This window comes from Brachyhypopomus gauderio, unplaced genomic scaffold (genome assembly GCF_052324685.1).
Source record: "Brachyhypopomus gauderio isolate BG-103 unplaced genomic scaffold, BGAUD_0.2 sc64, whole genome shotgun sequence".
Classification (NCBI taxonomy): Eukaryota; Metazoa; Chordata; class Actinopteri; order Gymnotiformes; family Hypopomidae; genus Brachyhypopomus; species Brachyhypopomus gauderio.
The window spans coordinates 1,291,835-1,310,399 of record NW_027506885.1 but is presented as its reverse complement, the minus strand read 5'-3'; the positions used below and the strand labels follow the sequence as shown (position 1 = coordinate 1,310,399).

General features: G+C 45.4%; 1 protein-coding gene across 2 annotated transcripts in view; it reads left to right on the top strand.

Moving 5' to 3' along the window:
* Nucleotides 1-1,231: 1,231 nt before the first annotated feature.
* Nucleotides 1,232-18,565, top strand: part of ccbe1 (collagen and calcium binding EGF domains 1) — a 47,749-nt gene continuing 30,415 nt past the window's right edge. The window contains exons 1-2 of one of the 2 annotated variants that reach the window (XM_076988846.1): nucleotides 1,232-1,449; nucleotides 1,589-1,669. In XM_076988846.1, coding sequence (XP_076844961.1) covers nucleotides 1,343-1,449; nucleotides 1,589-1,669 — 188 coding nt within the window. In that variant the 5' untranslated portion in view covers nucleotides 1,232-1,342. Of the gene's footprint in view, nucleotides 1,450-1,588; nucleotides 1,670-8,561; nucleotides 8,588-18,565 lie in introns of those variants that run through there. The other variant, XM_076988848.1, reaches the window with a different exon arrangement.

Sequence of the window (18,565 nt, the reverse complement as noted above, 5' to 3'; positions counted from 1 at the left end):
TGATACTTAACAGTATGGGATATTTGAAATCGGTCCATTTTACGTGGGTTTTGGTTATGCGGGATTTACGTGTGTAGAGGTGATGTGTTCGAGGTCCACTGAAGGTTCCGTGTAGCGAACTCTCTCTATTCCACGATGCCGAGGTAGTTATTATTTTCTATGATAAGGTGCCGCATGAATCTTTCTTACAACGAAATGGGCACCAAATTAAGCCACAAGGACACAGTTTTGCTTAAAGTTTCATTTCTGACATTTCATTTTGTGTAATTTCTGGAAGGCACAAACAGCTGCTGGATATTGGAAGAAAGGCCAGATGTGTCAACTGTGACATTCTGACGTTTTTGGGTAAATAATAAAGATATGATTTCTACTCCTCTGAACCTTCTGTGAAATGTGAGGAACGTTTGTACACGAAGTGATTGACCCTACATTGGGAAATAAAATTTTAAAGTAAGTGGTTTTTTACATAAAAGTTAAATTATCGTTAGTCTAAACTTCTGAGGGAAATCATCCGCGTTAGAGTTGCTCATCGCCAGACTGTCGGACTGAATGTTGTTTATTTTTCTGCCACTTGATGGCGCCAAAGTGGAGATGATGGGTGGAAAAACCTTCTTTTTTCTCAAGCGGTCTAAAGCCGTCATATAAATAGCTCCACGCTATTTAGACAACCTCAAAGACACAAGTAAATAAGGTAATAAAAAAAAACTTGTTACGACAATAATACCTTTGCCCTGAGGGGCCCTGGGTCATTTGAACACCCTTAACAACTTAAATGACAGTCAGAGGTCAAGGTTTGAGGCCCGGAGACACCTGTCCTTGGGGAACAGTCCCGGTGGGTCCCCCAGATCCCCCTGCGAGAGAGGACTGTGTCCAAAGTAAATCTAGTCAAACAGCCTGATAACAAGGTCTGATAACAAGGTCTGTGTTGGTCATGTATACTTTAACTGCGAAATAAAACGGTAGTTAATTATGGGTATTACTCCTTGCGTTCATAAATGTCCCAAAGCAGCACCCTGTATTCTAATTTCAGCAATCAAATTAAGCACTGGGGTTTAAATTGGATGAAATAGCTGAGTAAAGAATAAATTGTGTTATTAAATTGTAAATAATAAATTATATATTACGTTTTCCTTTGAATTACTCAGTACACGTATAAATCCCTATTGCTAGGCGCGTAAAAGCCCGAGCGCACTGGGAGGGGCCCACAGGACCGCCGCGCGTCTTTGCGGGAGGTGGCCAATCAATTGTCTCCAAATTCCTCCGCTACAGCTGAACCAAGCGCAACTTCTTAAGACCTCGCAGTCTTCCCAGAAGTCAACAAGAAAGACGCACACCTAAGGACATGAGCCACCCATGCCCAAGGAGCGCTCTTAGACTCGTGCTTGTGTTTACGTTATTCTCTCATGGAGTCTCGTGGACGTTTCGTGAGGAGCAGCAGGACGCGTCCAGGTAAGGTATCTGCGTGCGTGCGGGCGCTGGAGACGCGCGCTCCTGCCGCGCCGCGCCAACACGCGTCTGGGAGGATGACCGCTGTCGCTTCACATAGTCGCACTGGGCAGTGAGGCACGATGTGTTTGCTTGATTACAGAGAAGTCTGTTCAGAGAACCATATATCCACGACCAAGTATCCCTGCGTAAAGTCCACAGGGGACGTGACCACATGCTACAGGTAAGAATTTGCCTTTAAATACGTAGATGCTCGGGATTAACGGGATTTAAACGCAAATATAGTTTAGTGTAATGTGTGTATATTTTAGTTAGGCCTAATTAAAATTACGTTTATTTTCATTTGCTGTTTATAAAAGAACAACAACATCGCCCTTATATTTCAATAACAGCTTTGGTCATGTAAGTTCAGTGTGTTTAACTGATTCGCCTTTCTGGAAGATGTGCGTACGCAACAAATCAGTTCTTGGTTTTCTGAAAAGCTTCTCCGCTAATCCAACTCATGTCGGACCGAATCAAATAATGAATCCGTCACTGGTGGACCAAAACCGCCGGCAATCACAACGAATCCAATCCGACATTTAGGGGGGCCGACAGTAAATTGAAAGGCCTTGTTATACACCGTCTTAGGGATTATTTGGTTATCTTGCAATTTGTTTTGAATTTGCTGCATTTGAATTTATTTTCGTGATTATAAGATACGTGTGACGTTGTTGCCAGCAGGTGTTGGCTGCTTTTCTCTTTGTTTACATCTAGTGATTTAGAAATTAACGTTTTTATATCTATGCTGCATGAAATGTCACCTTAAATTCTAAAAAGGCACCCCTGAGATCAGTGAGTGTGTCTCATAGGGCTTTTGGAGAGAGAGAGAGAGAGAGAGAGAGAGAGAGAGAGCACTGCCCCCTGCGTGCGCTCTCTCTCTGTTTCTCTCTCTGAGTTTCTTCCCTGTCGTAGCGCTCGAAGTTACTTGTATACTACCCATCCTGGATTTAGTGAGAGCTAAACATGGGGGGGGGGGGGGGGGTGTTGAAATATTATTTGTTGAAAGCAAAGGATTAAGGAGCCGGAAGCTTAATCTGGCCCTCGAGCCTGCTGACAAAGCAGATCCAGACACTAGCGCCTCACAGTGGTAATTTAAGATCACTCTGACAGCTGGCCGTAGTGCCGCCTGTGACCCTGCACGGATGTACTTAAATGATTAGGGTGGCTGTGTAAAAAATGGACTTCTCAGGTTCAAAAACCTTTTTACCCAAACAAAAGCAGAGATGTTGGAATGATCTGTTTCTTATTTTTTCCTTCTTTTTTCATCAATCTCTCTCTGTTTCCCTTTCTTTCTCGCTCTCTCTCCCTCTGTTTATTCCTCCACTACCTTCTCTATCTTTCTCTTTCTTTGTATTGGTTTCCATTTCACTCTGTGAGGTATTTTAGTTCACCTGCTTCCTGCTCAATGCAAAGTCTGCAGTCATAAACACCATGGAGGAGCACGCTGACTTCTGTAACGTGTGTGGTCGTAAACACCGCGGAGGAGCATGTTGGCTTCTGTAAAGTGTGTGGTCGTAAACACCATGGAGGAGCACGCTGACTTCTGTAACGTGTGTGGTCGTAAACACCGCGGAGGAGCATGTTGGCTTCTGTAAAGTGTGTGGTCGTAAACACCATGGAGGAGCACGTTGGCTACTGTAAAGTGCGTAGGAGCACGTTGGCTACTGTAAAGTGTGCGATCGTAAACTCTGCGGAGGAGCATGTTGAATACTGTAAAGTGTGCGGCCGTAAACTCTGCGGAGGAGCATGTTGACTACTGTAAAGTGTGCAGTCGTAAACTCCGTGTAGGAGCTCGTTGGCTACTGTAAAGTGTGTGGTCGTAAACTCCGCGTAGGAGCACGTTGGCTTCTGTAAAGTGTGCAGTCGTAAACTCCGCGGAGGAGCACGTTGGCTAATGTAAAGTGCGGAGGAGCACGTTGGCTACTGTAAAGTGTGCGGTCGTAAACACAGGAGCACGTCCTGTCACTCTCCAGCTGTCTCTCCTGACCCCCGTGCGCATACACGTGGGACACTTGCTCATGAGGACTCAGGTGGTGCACCTGTCTCCACCACCTGTCTCCACCACCTGTCTTCACCACCAGTCTCCACCACCTGTCTCCACCACCTACACTACAGTAAATCACTGAGCTTCATTGGGAATGGTGAGCTCTTCTGAGAGGACTTCGGAGAGTGGCCCGTGCAGCCTGTCTGATACTGCAGGTCCCTGGGCCTGGACAGCCTGATGGCCCCGCCTACCTGATGGCCCCGCCTGCCCGATGGCCCCGCCTGCCCGATGGCTCCGCCGACCTGACGGCTCCGCCTGCTGCATCACGCCCACACCGTACACATAGTCCCACAGGTGCTTTACTCCACTGCTTTATTCCACATCTTCCTGTTCCACTTCCTGTCAATCGCAGGATGTTCAGCTGCAGATCTCCACAGCTCAGCCATCCTCAGACGACCTTTCAACTTGGGATCAGAACGAGATGCTGTGCGTGGTGCAGACCGCTTGGTGCTGTGATCCAGGGCTGTGTGGTGTAGGCCTGTGGCTTTACCACTGCCTCCTGCCCCTCGGAGGGTAGCCTTGCTGAGCTGGCTGTTTGTGGGGGGTTATAAGCTTCGTTCTGCCCCTCTGACCCTGCCCGTGACCTGCCCGTCTGCCTGGGACTCAGCTCGGGCCCGTGTGTGTGAGCGCAGGAATGCGTCTGGACTCCCCCTGGCTTGCTGTGCTGGAGGTGTGTTATTTATGAGGCTCTATTTTGGCTCCCTCGGCTCTGACCGCGTTCATGTTTGTGTGGATTTAGTCTCTGAAGAGTAACTGTGTGCCGTGGATGGTTTTTCCTCAGGATGGTGCGTTGAGCAGGGAATTGTGTGTATTCTGAATTTAAACACTAAACACTACGTGTTGCTAGTTGTGTTGGAAGAGGTTTTATTAGCCTGGCGTTCAAACAACGCATGGTGCATAACGTTGGCAGACACTGATCTCATTAAATCCCGGAACATGTGGTGGGGTGGTTAGCGTTATCAAAGGTTCGGTGTCAGTGAGAGAGATCCTAGCTTGGCTGAACCAGACCATCTCTGAAGCTGGAAAGCTCACCAATCACTGACATGTGCCCCCCCCATCCAATAACTGCCACGATGCTGAGGGGTAGCAGCAGAAGAACAGAATGCCCAGAGGCAACAGCACCAGGGCGCCGTCGATGTGACATTTCTACCTCTGACCCCGTGGGAGTGTGGGGCAGCCTCCATCCCGCATGTGCAGTTCATTTGAACGCTTATCTCCTCTACAAGAAATGTAGTTATCCACTCAAAGTCTAAACGGCAAACAGGAAGCATGTTCTATCTTAGCAGTCTCCCTGCCACCCTAATGAGAGGATCTCCTGAGAAAGATCATGTATTTATTAGTTCCAGTTTGTAAGCCTGGTCACGTACAGGCGCTCAGCAGCCAGAACATGCTTCTGTCTTTAAGGAAAATGTTCTTCTGGAAAGCAAAAGCTTCGTGTGCAGCAGGCCCATGATTGCTTAGCAGCTGCTTAATCACTTCCAGATTGATTTCAGATGCATGTAAGGAGTGTGGCCGCGACAGAAACGTGCACTTCCGTGTCATGCGTCATGACATCACCCCCACTCCACTGCCACTGAAGTTCTCTCTTCTGATTTCTCTCCAAAAGAATTCTCCAAATGACTTTGCGTGTCCCCAGCTGCCTTTCATCTGTCAGAGATGGAGCGCTGGTTGCCACCACCGTGGTATTTGAGCAACTGAAGAGCTCAGGACCCTGGCCTTGTTGATCTCAAGATCAACCCTGGCCTTGCTGATCTCAAGATCAACCCTGGCCTTGCTGATCTCAAGATCGACCCTGGCCTTGTTGATCTCAAGATCGACCCTGGCCTTACTGAGCTTAGGATCGACCCTGGCCTTGCTCAGTCCTGCAGACTTTTTCACTTACTCTCTGTTTGCTCCAGAGTTATTGTTTGATCTCTTGGCTGTATGTGAGCATATTTGAGTCACTGTTTTGCTGATCAGTTATGTAACAGTACCATGTAGAGGAGACGGGTTTAATAAAGACAGAAATGACAGGGAAAAAAACAGAGAACTTCAACTCTGATTCTGCTCTACTCAAAGATTAGTTTCATGTTTTACAGTTTCTTTTCTTCATTTCTTTCCATTGTCCCATGCTCTTGCGTGTGTGCTCAAACAAGCCCTTGGTTCTAACAAAGGGGCTTTTAAATCACCTGCAGGATTTATGGTTTTGTGCTCGATTCAGCCACCCTGCTAATGTGAAGCCTATGAGCGCATGTAAAAAGAGTTTCTTAATTCTGAATGACAGTTTTTCACTGAACCACACTGACATGGTATCCCCAGTGGAGGAATGAAATCAATTTCATTTGAAGCAAAACATTCCTGTGAAATAGAGAAAAAAAGCAAGATAACTTTGCCACCTTATTGCCAAAATATTCCGATTTTCCATTCAGGCAGTCACGCAGAATTCAGTGAAGGGTTTATGTTCCCCTAAACACGACCAAGAGTCATGTTTGAAGAGAGTGCAGTGCATTAGCCAGGTAAGGAGTGATGGGTTCAGCCCGTGAAGGCTTCAGGGAACCCTGAGCATTACTCTTTTAAGGACTGGACGGAAATATTAAGCAATGTAACGATGATTAACATTCCTCCCACTCACTCCTTCCAGATGTCTTTTATTAGTCGTAGGGTTTATCATTAGGCAACTGCCTGGGAGATTGTGCTGAAAAACGCTGTCATCCACACCATTTGCCCTGAGAGTTCTCCAGAACCGAGTGAGGCCGCCTCGCGCTGTCGTCTGAGTGACTGTATCACTACACACCAGGATAGTGCGTGTGGTGCCTCAGGAAATCCATAAGATCCGTCATTGTTGACCCTTTAAAGACCTCCAACCAGGGGGGGTGTGGGGGAGACATGCGCTATGTTGCACAGATATTATTATTATTTGAACCAGTTTGTTTGTTCTTGTTTACACAAATTCTTTAAATTCTTTTCGTCTGGCATCATTTGTATCATTCCAGCAACCGGCTCTCATTATGTTGCGATGTGTGTGCTGCGATGTTGCAGTCCAGGCTTCTCGAGCTGAAACTGGGCCGTGGCAGGTCGCGTGGCAGCGGCGTATCTGACACGAACCAGCCGTCCGCCCACGACCTTGACTGCAGAGTGTGTCCCTGAGTCAGCACAGCTCCAGAGAATTTACTGCACGCAGTTATTTTTGATGTCGACTGTCTTCTCTCTCCTCCTGGTGACCCCACCACCAACCCCGGAAAGGGGAGAGCGGCCCTGGTGTTCAGCTCGTGTTAAAGACGTCGAGGCAGCTTAGACAAGGACAGAGACGCGCAGAGAAACCGATACGGAGAGCGTGAGACGCAGACGGGGAGAGAGAATGATCTAAGACTGAGCGAATGAGAAGTAATCTAAGATGTGTGGATCTGGCAGACTCGTTGAGAGCATGAAATGAGTGCACAAGGCATTTCACAACAGCCGTGGAGCTGAAATGATGTGTACCGAAAAGCTGATGGATTTTGCTGATAAGCGATGATGGAAACCGCGCGCACCTCCCATTTCAACACGTCCCTGTTAGCTCCGCCAGGCTGGGCTGTGACGTGCCACCACCGCAGATCCTGGTGGCACGTGTGCACAGCAGACATCAAACAGGCCTGTTTTACAAAAGCTTCCACCTCATTTCACCAACCGCTATAAAACTCAGTTGAGCTTTACAAAATATGACATTCATATGCGAAACTGTGCGGTGCCCAGTTACAGCAATATTCTTTCGTTATTTCGCTGGTGATTCTTAACGTGTGTGGAAGCTTGTGAAGGAACCACATGTGTATTTGGCCACGTCACTCAGTTCATACATCACGTTGACTAGCTAGCACGCTGACTAGCGACCACGCTGACTAGCAATCACGCTGACTAGCGACCACGCTGACTAGCGACCACGCTGACTAGCGATCACGCTGACTAGCGACCACGCTGACTAGCGATCACGTTGACTAGCGACCACGCTGACTAGCAATCACGTTGACTAGCGACCACGCTGACTAGCAACCACGCTGGCTGGCCCTGCTAGCTGCTCTCACCCTGATTGGCTAGTAACATCATCTTTTGGAATCTCTTGCATTGACAAGGAAGTGGATTCTTATAAATAGTTATTAATTACTGCAGTTGTTGCTAGTGTGATTAAAGGAAATGGTAGTCTATTCTTTCTCAGTGATTGCCCAGGGAGAAGGGGACATTACATTATGTGGCTCTGCGTTTGTTGTCAAACTGTTATCCACGTTGATGGAGTCACCCTGTTCCTCTGCGGCCTTTCAGTAAGACGCTACCCGAAAGGCCAACCGTCATAGGCAAACGCCTCCTTGTCGTTTAGTGCTGACGATAACCAGCAAATCCTCCCTTTCATTTTTCGCCTTCCTGTCGCCAGGACGACCCCTCAACACTTCACTTGACACCCTGTGTCGTTAATGAATCGCTGACTGTTATCGCTTTCATCGAGAAAGGTCCTAGCCAAGGAGAACATTGAACTCTTTTAAATTCTCCCTGCATCGTGGCGAGGGGGGGGACCTGTGACCCCACGTCTAACCCCAAGCGAGGACCGGTAGTTCACTGCTGAAAGCGGATGAGCTTCTGCGTACTGACTGAGATTCCGGGCAGCAGGGGCTCAGCTGGAACACTGCAGATGACTCATTCTGGAGTCTCAACCTGGGCCCTGGAGCTCTCCTTGTGCTCTTTCACATGTCCGTGTAGCATCACGTCCTCATCACGTCTCTTCAGCGTAGTGGCACAGAACCACCTGGACAGGGTTCAGTCAGAACCTCCTGACGGAGTTCGTTCCCCCGGTTAGCCATTTGTGAAGAGGAGAGTTATGTGGTTCAGTAGTGAGTGTTTGTGTTGGTAGGCGTTAGATGTCTGTCGCTCCAGTGGCAGTGCACACGAGGTCCCGCCACCGTCCCCACCCGCCTCAGTGGAAGCAGCACCGCCCACACGAGGCTCCGCCTCGTGGGAGGAGTCAACCAGCACCATCCTTCTGTGAGAGGATGCCGCGAGCCAAAGCAAACACACGCAGACCCTGTGAGACTGAGATTTAATGGCCTCTGTGTGAGTATCAAAAGAGAATCCAGACTGCACATTCTCCTATCAGCAGAACTGTTGGTCATGGTTATCCAGCTTAATTATGGTACATTTGGTATTTGCTGTTATGCAAGTATTTTTATTTTTTTTGCTGTTGATAAAATCATTGTGTAATCACATGTGATCAAAACCAAGAAACTAGTATTTTTTCTGTGTTCTGTAAGTTTTTCTTTTGCTTGAATTTAGGCCTGTCACGATAACAAAAATTTCAGAACGATATATTGTCCCAGAAATTATTGCGATAAACGATAATATTGTCATTTTAAAGTGTCATTATAGAATTTTTTCTTGCTTTTGGGCTCCCTAAAGGAGCTTTAAGACAATGTGCCACAATAATAATATAGTAGCATAATAATACAATTACACCAGTGTGCAGTAATGTAATGTATTGAAAAGCTCATGTATGGGGTCATATTTGAGCTTGACCACATATCTGTAGTGGCAGAGTAAAATGAGATGTCTTTAATCTCCTTCAGAACACCATCTTTCACATATAAGGTTGGAATGGCAGTTCATACTGCTTGTCAAATCTTTGCAGCATGTTTATAAATGTTTTATTTTCGACCGTATTTAACGGCAGCATCTCTTTGGCGAGTTAAGCCTGGTTTATAGTTGACGCGTCGTGAGCGGCGCAAGTTTTCAGGTTGCGAGCTACTTATAAGATGACCACGTCAAAATGACCTATCTGTTTATTTTTTAGCGGGGAGGTGTCAAACCCCAGACGTCAGATTGGCTACCATGTATGTCAATCAAAACACAACCGTCAGTGCAGATGGACGATAGCCTGTCATTCATCCACTACTTTTTAATGTCATGCGATTCACGATCGACCGGTAGATCGCGATCGACGTAATGGGCACCCTTGGCCTACACCTTTACAAGGTGGAATTCAAGCACTTGTACGTCACTTTCAAGGTCCATTTCAATATTTCCTAGCATGTTAAACTTAATGAAGTTAAATATTTATACATATACTCGAAATGATTCGAAATAATTTGCTTTTTATCACATCAATTAATGGTTGTTTATTTTCAAAACGCCCAATCTTAACGTCTTCATGTTCTCTCATGTTTCGCCCTGGAATTACAAGAGGCTCGGATTTGTTAACGTAATACAGGAAAACTGTTCAGTCAGACAGATATTTGTTGTGAAACGAACAAATTCCAGCACTTTTCAAATCTGAAACACAAAGCAACATTAAAATGCATCAGGTAATTGTTCATTCCCCTGTTTTTGATGGGTGTTTCTTTATACTACCACATATCGTTTCGAACAACACTGCAAAGAATGTGATGCGGCAAGTATGAACGCTTCCACCATTCACGGAGGTTCGTGCGAGGTGGGCGGAGTTGCGCGCTACGGTCACTATAATAAATAACCATTAAATAATGTGATTTATTTAGCAAATTATTTTGAGTCCTATTAGCCTCAAATACGTTCGCGAGCTAACATATCTCCACCTGTGTGTGTGGAGGCACTGTTATTGATGTTATTGAAATCTAACATAGTTGCGGTTTATTCTCATGTAAACAAATTTGTGCGGAAATCCAATGGACAATTATCGTCATCAGCAAAAATGATTGTGGTTAAAACAATTATCGTACAATAAGTCGATAATGTAATTATCGCAACAGGCCTACTTGAATTTAAAGATGTTATTAACAGTTATGAATAACTGTTTTGTCGGATTTGTTGCATTTAGTGCTGAATGCGTGTTGTGATTGGTGGGTGTGGTATCTGGCCCATGTGAATGTGTGTTGTGATTGGTGGGTGTGGTATCTGGTCCGTGTGAATGTGTGTTGTGATTGGTGGGTGTGGAATCTGGCCCATGTGAATGCGTGTTGTGATTGGTGGGTGTGGTATCTGGTCCATGTGAATGTGTGTTGTGATTGGTGGGTGTGGTATCTGGCCCATGTGAATGCGTGTTGTGATTGGTGAGTGTGGTATCTGGCCCATGTGAATGCGTGTTGTGATTGGTGGCTGTGGTATCAAGTCTGTGTGAACATGTGTTGTGACTGGTGGGTGTGGTATCTGGTCCTTGTGAATGCGTGATGTGATTGGTGGCTGTGGTATCTGGTCTGTGTGAATGCGTGTTGTGATTGGTGGCTGTGGTATCTGGTCTGTGTGAATGCGTGTTGTCATTGGTGGCTGTGGTATCTGTGGTATAAGTCAGACAGATATTTGTTGTGAAACGAACAAATTCCAGCACTTTTCAAATCTGAAACACAAAGCAACATTAAAATGCATCAGGTAATTGTTCATTCCCCTGTTTTTGATGGGTATTTCTTTATACTACCACATATCGTTTCGAACAACACTGCAAAGAATGTGATGCGGCAAGTATGAACGCTTCCACCATTCACGGAGGTTCGTGCGAGGTGGGCGGAGTTGCGCGCTATGGTCACTATAATAAATAACCATTAAATAATGTGATTTATTTAGCGAATTATTTTGAGTCCTATTAGCCTCAAATACGTTCGCGAGCTAACATATCTCCACCTGTGTGTGTGGAGGCACTGGTATTGATGTTATTGAAATCTAACATAGTTGCGGTTTATTCTCATGTAAACAAATTTGTGCGGAAATCCAATGGACAATTATCGTCATCAGCAAAAATGATCGCGGTTAAAACAATTATCGTACGATAAGTCGATAATGTAATTATCGCAACAGGCCTACTTGAATTTAAAGATGTTATTAACGGTTATGAATAACTGTTTTGTCGGATTTGTTGCATTTAGTGCTGAATGCGTGTTGTGATTGGTGGGTGTGGTATCTGGCCCATGTGAATGTGTGTTGTGATTGGTGGGTGTGGTATCTGGTCCGTGTGAATGTGTGTTGTGATTGGTGGGTGTGGAATCTGGCCCATGTGAATGCGTGTTGTGATTGGTGGGTGTGGTATCTGGTCCATCTGAATGTGTGTTGTGATTGGTGGGTGTGGTATCTGGCCCATGTGAATGCGTGTTGTGATTGGTGGGTGTGGTATCTGGTCTGTGTGAACATGTGTTGTGACTGGTGGGTGTGGTATCTGGTCCTTGTGAATGCGTGATGTGATTGGTGGCTGTGGTATCTGGTCTGTGTGAATGCGTGTTGTGATTGGTGGCTGTGGTATCTGGTCTGTGTGAATGCGTGTTGTCATTGGTGGCTGTGGTATCTGGTCTGTGTGAATGTGTGTTGTGATTGGTGGGTGTGGTATCTGGTCTGTGTGAATGCGTGTTGTGATTCTTATCAGGATATTTCAGGTCCATCACAGCAAACAAACACAAGAATGTGCAGATAAGCTAGTTTTCATTCATATAATCATATCGAAGCAGTGATAAAACTGTGATAATCAATTACTTCTTACTTGGTAGTCACTGCTTATGATATTTTGTCCACAAACACTTCCGTTGTGTTGTGGCTGGATTTGCAGCATTTCTGGATTTGTTTCTGTAATGTCGCATTGGTTTTGTCATTTTATGAACTTGCTATGTGCATTTACAGCGTGTTTTTTTTTGCAGCGTGACAGGTCTTCTCAGCCACCGTATGTAAAGGGAAGGCCTGTGCACATGGTAGACCTGGTAGTCCAGGGTAATAAACGTCATCCAGGTCCGATTAGTCACACATAACACTCTCGTTCCCCCTCGGCCCTCAGAGCAGCTGGAAAGATGAGATGTGGCATGTTCTTCGATTTAGTCTAGATTAATTAAAACAAGAGTCTTCAGTCTAAACTAATTCTGTATCATCTTTGCCCAGTGTAGCAATAAAGCATTCCATGTGACAACAGCGTGATTCTCTGCATGTTCTAAGTTCTTTATCTATGGCATTTTAAATGGTATTGTTTAAAAAATATACTGTATCTCATTACTGCTGTTTCTATAGAACATATACAGTATATAAATATATATTTGTAACTCTAAGGTTACAAAACTCTACTTGGGTTTTATGGATATATGGACTTGTGAGGCTTTGTGAATTCCTATACACTTCACAGCACAGTTCCGTTGTTATGAGTAAGACACATTATACTCGTTATGATCATTTTAGTGTTGTATTGCACAATAATTTAACAGGCAGCAGTGCTGGTGCTCAGGGCTCTCGGGAACTGTTGCCAGGATTAATGCCTCTGGTTGCAATGTCCTGCATCAGGGTGTCAGATAGTTGGCACCGGTGCGGTCTGTATAGTCTTACTGGGTTCACGTGCGGGGCATAAGCTCCTACAGAGATCCGTCATCCTGCCGAACGTCGGGGCGACGGACGATGGCTGACAGACAACGCCGTGGCCAAGTCGGTTCATGGAGAGGAGATGAATGATTTGTGTTTCCTCACATGAGGACACGTTTATATTTAGTCCTGCCAGGATATTTCATGTTTGACTGGACCATGTGCTCACCTGACATCTTAGGTCTTATCACTGGATCAGTACCCAGAGAGCACAGTCTCTCTCGTCTGGAGAAACATCACTAAGAGTTTGGGACTAAAACTATTTTCGTCATCAAACAAATTGTCCCAAAACTTAGTGGTGTTTACAGCTCTCTTGTAGGGTCTGTGCACTACAATAAAATATACGACTTACAACGAGGAGTGAGAAGAAAAAGTGGTGGGGAGATTCACTTGAGGATCAGCTGTGGCTAACGGGGCCTGTCTGTGGCTGTAGACATGGTTAACACATTTAACTGGGTAATTATGTTTGCTAACAATCTGTTGCTAATAAACACGGCACTTAAAAATGTAAAGCCCTGGAGACCAGTGTGGTCAAATAAACACCACATTAACTGAGTTCATTTTCACCCGTATTTTTTTCTTTTGTGTCATGCCAGAGCCACTGCTGGCTGCTGGATCTGTCGGCCGAGCACCGGAGGTGAGACTCCTCAGTACCAGGTGGGTTGTGCCAGAGCAGGTCAGCAGCTGTAGGAGACTCTGTCTCTGTAGGAGCTTTGCCTCCCCTGGTTGAAGCCACGTTGAGCACACGTCTCTCTGTTTCACATCTGCAGTCTATTCTTCATAATCTACGCAGTGTTAAGGCTAAATAACGAAAGACGTATGCCCCCTTAGCCACAGCGCTCTCGCTCTCTCACTGATCAAAATAATCTCGTGCTGGCCGTAACTGACTGCGTGCAGTTATGAAATGGCATATGAGGAATGGTATGTGTGTTTTGGTTGCTAAACTCACTGCAGTCTACACAGGAGGCGTTTGCATAGCTGCTGGCTTTATTGCTGAAGAACGCCTGGTGCATCGTTTCCTGTTGTTTGCAAGCTCTGCTTTGCTTAGATAAGTGTCACTGTGTCGTGACTCCAGAGAAACTAAATGAAGGCTTAAGGGGGTTTCCCTTGGGGCCGGTGCTTTAAATGGGTAATTGACCGTTTACCTGAAAATCGTATTGTCCGAGAACAAAAATAGGCCCTCAGGGTCTCGTACGAACAGAAGTCTGATTTAATATACTACAAAAGACAACTGTGTGATATTTGTTCGCTGATCTTTCCAGAATAAAGATGAAAAGTACCCAGCAGCCTGTAATCGTAGACGAGCTGTGTGATGGCTCGTGCAGTGGTGAGCAAGGACCGTGTCGCTTTGCCTCCGATAAATGGAGCTTCTATTTTTATGCTGTTTCGTGCCTGTTTAAGTCCCTCCTGCAGTGGGTTTCTGTGAAGCCTTTCCACTGATCTCCAGTCAGCAGTTCTGGAATCTGAATCTCTGAACATTGCTAGCTGAAGAGAAGCAGATGTCGTCTTGGCCGGAACGGGAAGGTACGGTCCAGACGCAGGTCGCTGATGGTTACGAGCATAAACCACATGTCCTGCATCCGTGGGTCCACTTCAACGGGCGTAACCGCAGTGTTACCATAGCACTGCAGATTATAAACACCGAGCTTGTGGGGAAGCATGAAGAAGATGCGTAGCTTTACACGCCACTGATGACGTGACTTTACACGCCACTGATGTCATGACTACTAGCTCCTCCGCCTCAGGCGAGTCCAAAATTCCTTAGAAACACTGAGCAAAACTGACAAGTGTCCTCAAAGCGTCGACACCGATCCACTGGTTGCAATCACACGAAACAAGAGGAACCTGGACTCAGAAAGTGTGTAAAGTTGAAGGGCACATTTGAAGCTGGTTTTCGTTTCAGACCAGCTGGACAGTGGCATGCTGGGATTTGGAGTTCATGTGTAAAAAGTGATTACTGTCAGCTTCCCTATCTCTCACACTTGTCCTATTTGTTGCTTGATGTGGGATTGTGTGCAGTTGAGGTTTAGGAGACAGTAATGTCATATTTAATCCCAACTGCACGTATTCAGTTTGCCGGCTCCCACTGTTGAGCAGGAAGGGCACGTGTGGCTTTCATTTTGTGCTGGTTTGCCGCCACAATACCCACAATGCTCTGCCACAGCACTTCGGCATTCCACATATGTGTGTCATCAGGTGACTTTTGTCTTGCCTGTTTTTTTTTTTTTTTTTTTTACTACATATTTCATAGTTATTTCAATTCCAAATTTATTCTTCCATTAGGACAATGCGCAAAAAATTTATTAGTCCTGCAGGACGCCAGCAAAGCCGGGCGAATTGTTATGCCTGGCCATTATGTGCTGCAGTGTCGGGGGGGTTCGTTCTCCCGCAGACGGCAGTTTGTGATTAGTAAATCTTTTGGATTTCAGCTTCAATGTCAGTGCTGTCTGGTTCAAAACCACCACTTTAATAATGAGTGTTTTCTGAATAGTTCAATATTTCAGCTTGGAGGAATAGTGATCACCCAGTGATTATGTGCATATCTGGACTGTTTAGGGTCCGGTTTTCTTTCTAAATCATTGCAGGGTAAATATGTCCATCTGACACACCATAATCTGTTAACTTAGTAAGAGTAAGAAAAAGTAGTGAATCTGCTCCTATTGCCTAGCACACTAGCACACTACCACACTAGCACACTAATACACTAGCACACTAGTACAATTCATCCCTTTTTATTTCAGTGTTGCGGTTACCTGTCGAGGAGTGTGATCATAACGTGGATTTCTCTCCTAAATCGTGTTCTTTGTTTTGTCCTGACTGTATAATTTTGGTTCGTGTGTCGTGTTTGGGTAGGTTCACCTTTCTGGAGGTCAGAAGGTCAAACCCACTGGGACCCATTCTCGTCCGTCAGGTTCTCCATTGCACGGCGTCCACATAGACCTACGTTGTGTAGAGCGGATTTGCTAATGTGGAGAATAAGATCACACCTGTTCTGCTAGTGCTATGTCTGGAGGGAGCACGCCGCTGAGTTGTACATGCTCCTGGTGTCTGTCTAACAGCTGTGGGTCTTTTTCCATGCAGGGTGCTGTATTTATGGGTGTTTAAGGATAGTAAGAGTGGCCATCAGTGGGTCAGAGAGCTCTCTGATGGACCTCTCTTCTCCCACCAACAGCTGCTTAGATCACAGGAGCATCACGGTCCTAAGAGAGTGATTCGCATTCAGGCCAAATTTAGTAGACACGTACGTTTATTAGAAAGGAGATGTTCTGAAACTATAATGGTTTAAATCTAATGCTGTTCTTCTTCAGAGAACCAGAGTATCATCGTTAATACTCAGTTCTGTAGTTCAGCAGTGCCAGCGTCCTGGCCGTCCTGCTTATTGGGTCCAGACGAGTAGTTTGTTTTCTTTTTGCATTTGCGACTCTGTGTGGCCACATCACCACACACCTTTACTGAGTTTGGCTAAATGAATGTGCGTGTTTGCAGACTTGACCGAGATAGTGCTTGGCATTTAGATGCTACAGATAAACATGGTGAGAGAGAGGGAGAGAGAGGGAGAGAGAGAGAGAGAGAGCACACTGGCTTACGTCTGCTCCTAACCACAACCACATGCTCTTCAGAGTCTGATCGTCAACCTTCTTGCTGTTAGTGCGGTCTCCAGGATAACAAAGATCTCGGCCATTTCCATAGTCACCAAGCCTCCTGAACCATAACAATGACAGAAAGATGAAGTGCATGTGTCCCAGGTCCAAAATTGGAAATTCCGATTTAGTGGAAAAACAATCTCCCCCCCCCCCCCCCCCCCCAATCCCCAACTCCCCCAGGTCTACTTAAATATTGCCACGCTGTTACGAGTCCTGGATGAGGGTTCAGGTCTGATTGCTGGAGGTCTGATTACAGTGAAACAGCCCAGCAGAATGACTCTGATGAGTTGGCATGGTGACCCATCACCACTCCAGGATATGTTTGTTTGTTTATCTGTTTGTTTGTTTGCATCACACACAACAAAAGAATCCAGCATTATTACGTTAACTGACTTATAGATTTGGCGCACATTCCTTACATTGTGTTTACATAGCCTAAATTCAGGCGTGTGTTTGGCTTGGATGGGGTCTGAGCTCTGTGTGTGTGTGTGTGTGTGTGTGTGTGTGTGTGTGTGTGTGTGTGTGTGTGTTGGGGATAGGGTTGCCACCTAGGTCTGACAAAAAACAAGGACACTGACATAGGGTGGCGAATGTAATCTGTTGACGGGGGGGCAAACGTAAAATGTTACCGGAGGGGTTTAAAATGGACACAATGAGAAAAAAAAAACAGATTTCAAGTGTTAAGAAGCAATTTGAATCATGGTTTGAACTAACCTAGTTTTTTTGCCGGGACCGAATATTAAAAAGAAGAAAAACCGGGACAAACCAGGACAGCCCGGGAAAACCGGGACAGGCACGTGAAAACCGGGACAGTCCCGGGGAAACCGGGACAGGTGGCAACGCTAGTTGGGGACGACACCTCACTGTACTTGTCAGTGTGAAGAGGTGTTGGGTTGAACTGGTTGTCCATGTAGAAATGCCTGTTGTGAAAAATAGCTGACAGTGAAAATGAGGCCTCCACCTCCCTTGTGTCCTGTCCACACACGGGCTCGTGTTCTGAGGGTGATCTGAAGAGTCAGACCCTCCACTGGCCCTCCACTCTTCCTCCACCGATAGCTAGTTTAGATTCTGTCCTTTGATGCCCTCGTGTGCGTTGTTTACATAGTCCGCTCCCGAGGAACACGGAGCTGTGAACCTTATTTTGTTGGAACCTTATTTTGCTTAACAAGTTATCTAGTACAGATGTTATTGTTTATTGCGTGTCTAAAGCTGTACTGTCGTCTCAATTATTTTTTCTTTATTGCAGTTAATTACGTGGTGGTAATTAGGTGGTACGCTAACGCTAGCTAGCGGTGGTACGCTAACATACAGTTAAGCCCGCCCACTAAGACGGCAGATATGATTGGTCAATTTTGCCGTAATTTGAAACTGGTATTGCGCTGAATTATAACTGCCAGGCCCTCTGTAAACGAACAGCGGGCATCACAGTCCTGATAGGGGGAGACACAGACTCACAGGCTTCCACTTAACCCCTCACCTTCCAACACAGATTGAATAGACACGGGTGAATAATTTATTGGCTTATATTTCTGTAATTGTTTAGATGTCAATTGTCAAACTGTAAGTAGATAAAATAAAATTGGATAAATTATATTATATATATTTATGTTTTAAGAATATTTTAGGCCCTCTGAGAGGGCGTAGAGGGCCCTGACGGTTCCCCACTGCTGTACGTGTGTGTGTGTAAATACGAGTATGTGTGTGTGTGTGTGTAAATTGGAGTATGTGTCCTACCGTTGTTCAGTTCAGTGGTCTAATGGATTGTAGTGTTACACTTTTGACCTGGTTCAGTTTGTCTTCCTCTCATTTCTAAACGTGTGCATCTGTTAAAAACCTCTGAAAAACGAGCTGATCTTGCTACAGATAAAATACACTAATATGGAAATGTTAAGCACTCTGCTGTGCAATGACATTTTGTTTTTTTTTTTAGATATGAAATATAATGTTAATGTAACACAGCTGACAGATAAGAACACACTACAACATCTGAACTGCACACGGTCACTGGATATTCAAGGTGTTTACAAGATCCAGTGTCATTCTGAATTACTCCTATTCTTCCAAGTTCCTACAAATGTATTTATTTTAGAACAAAGTG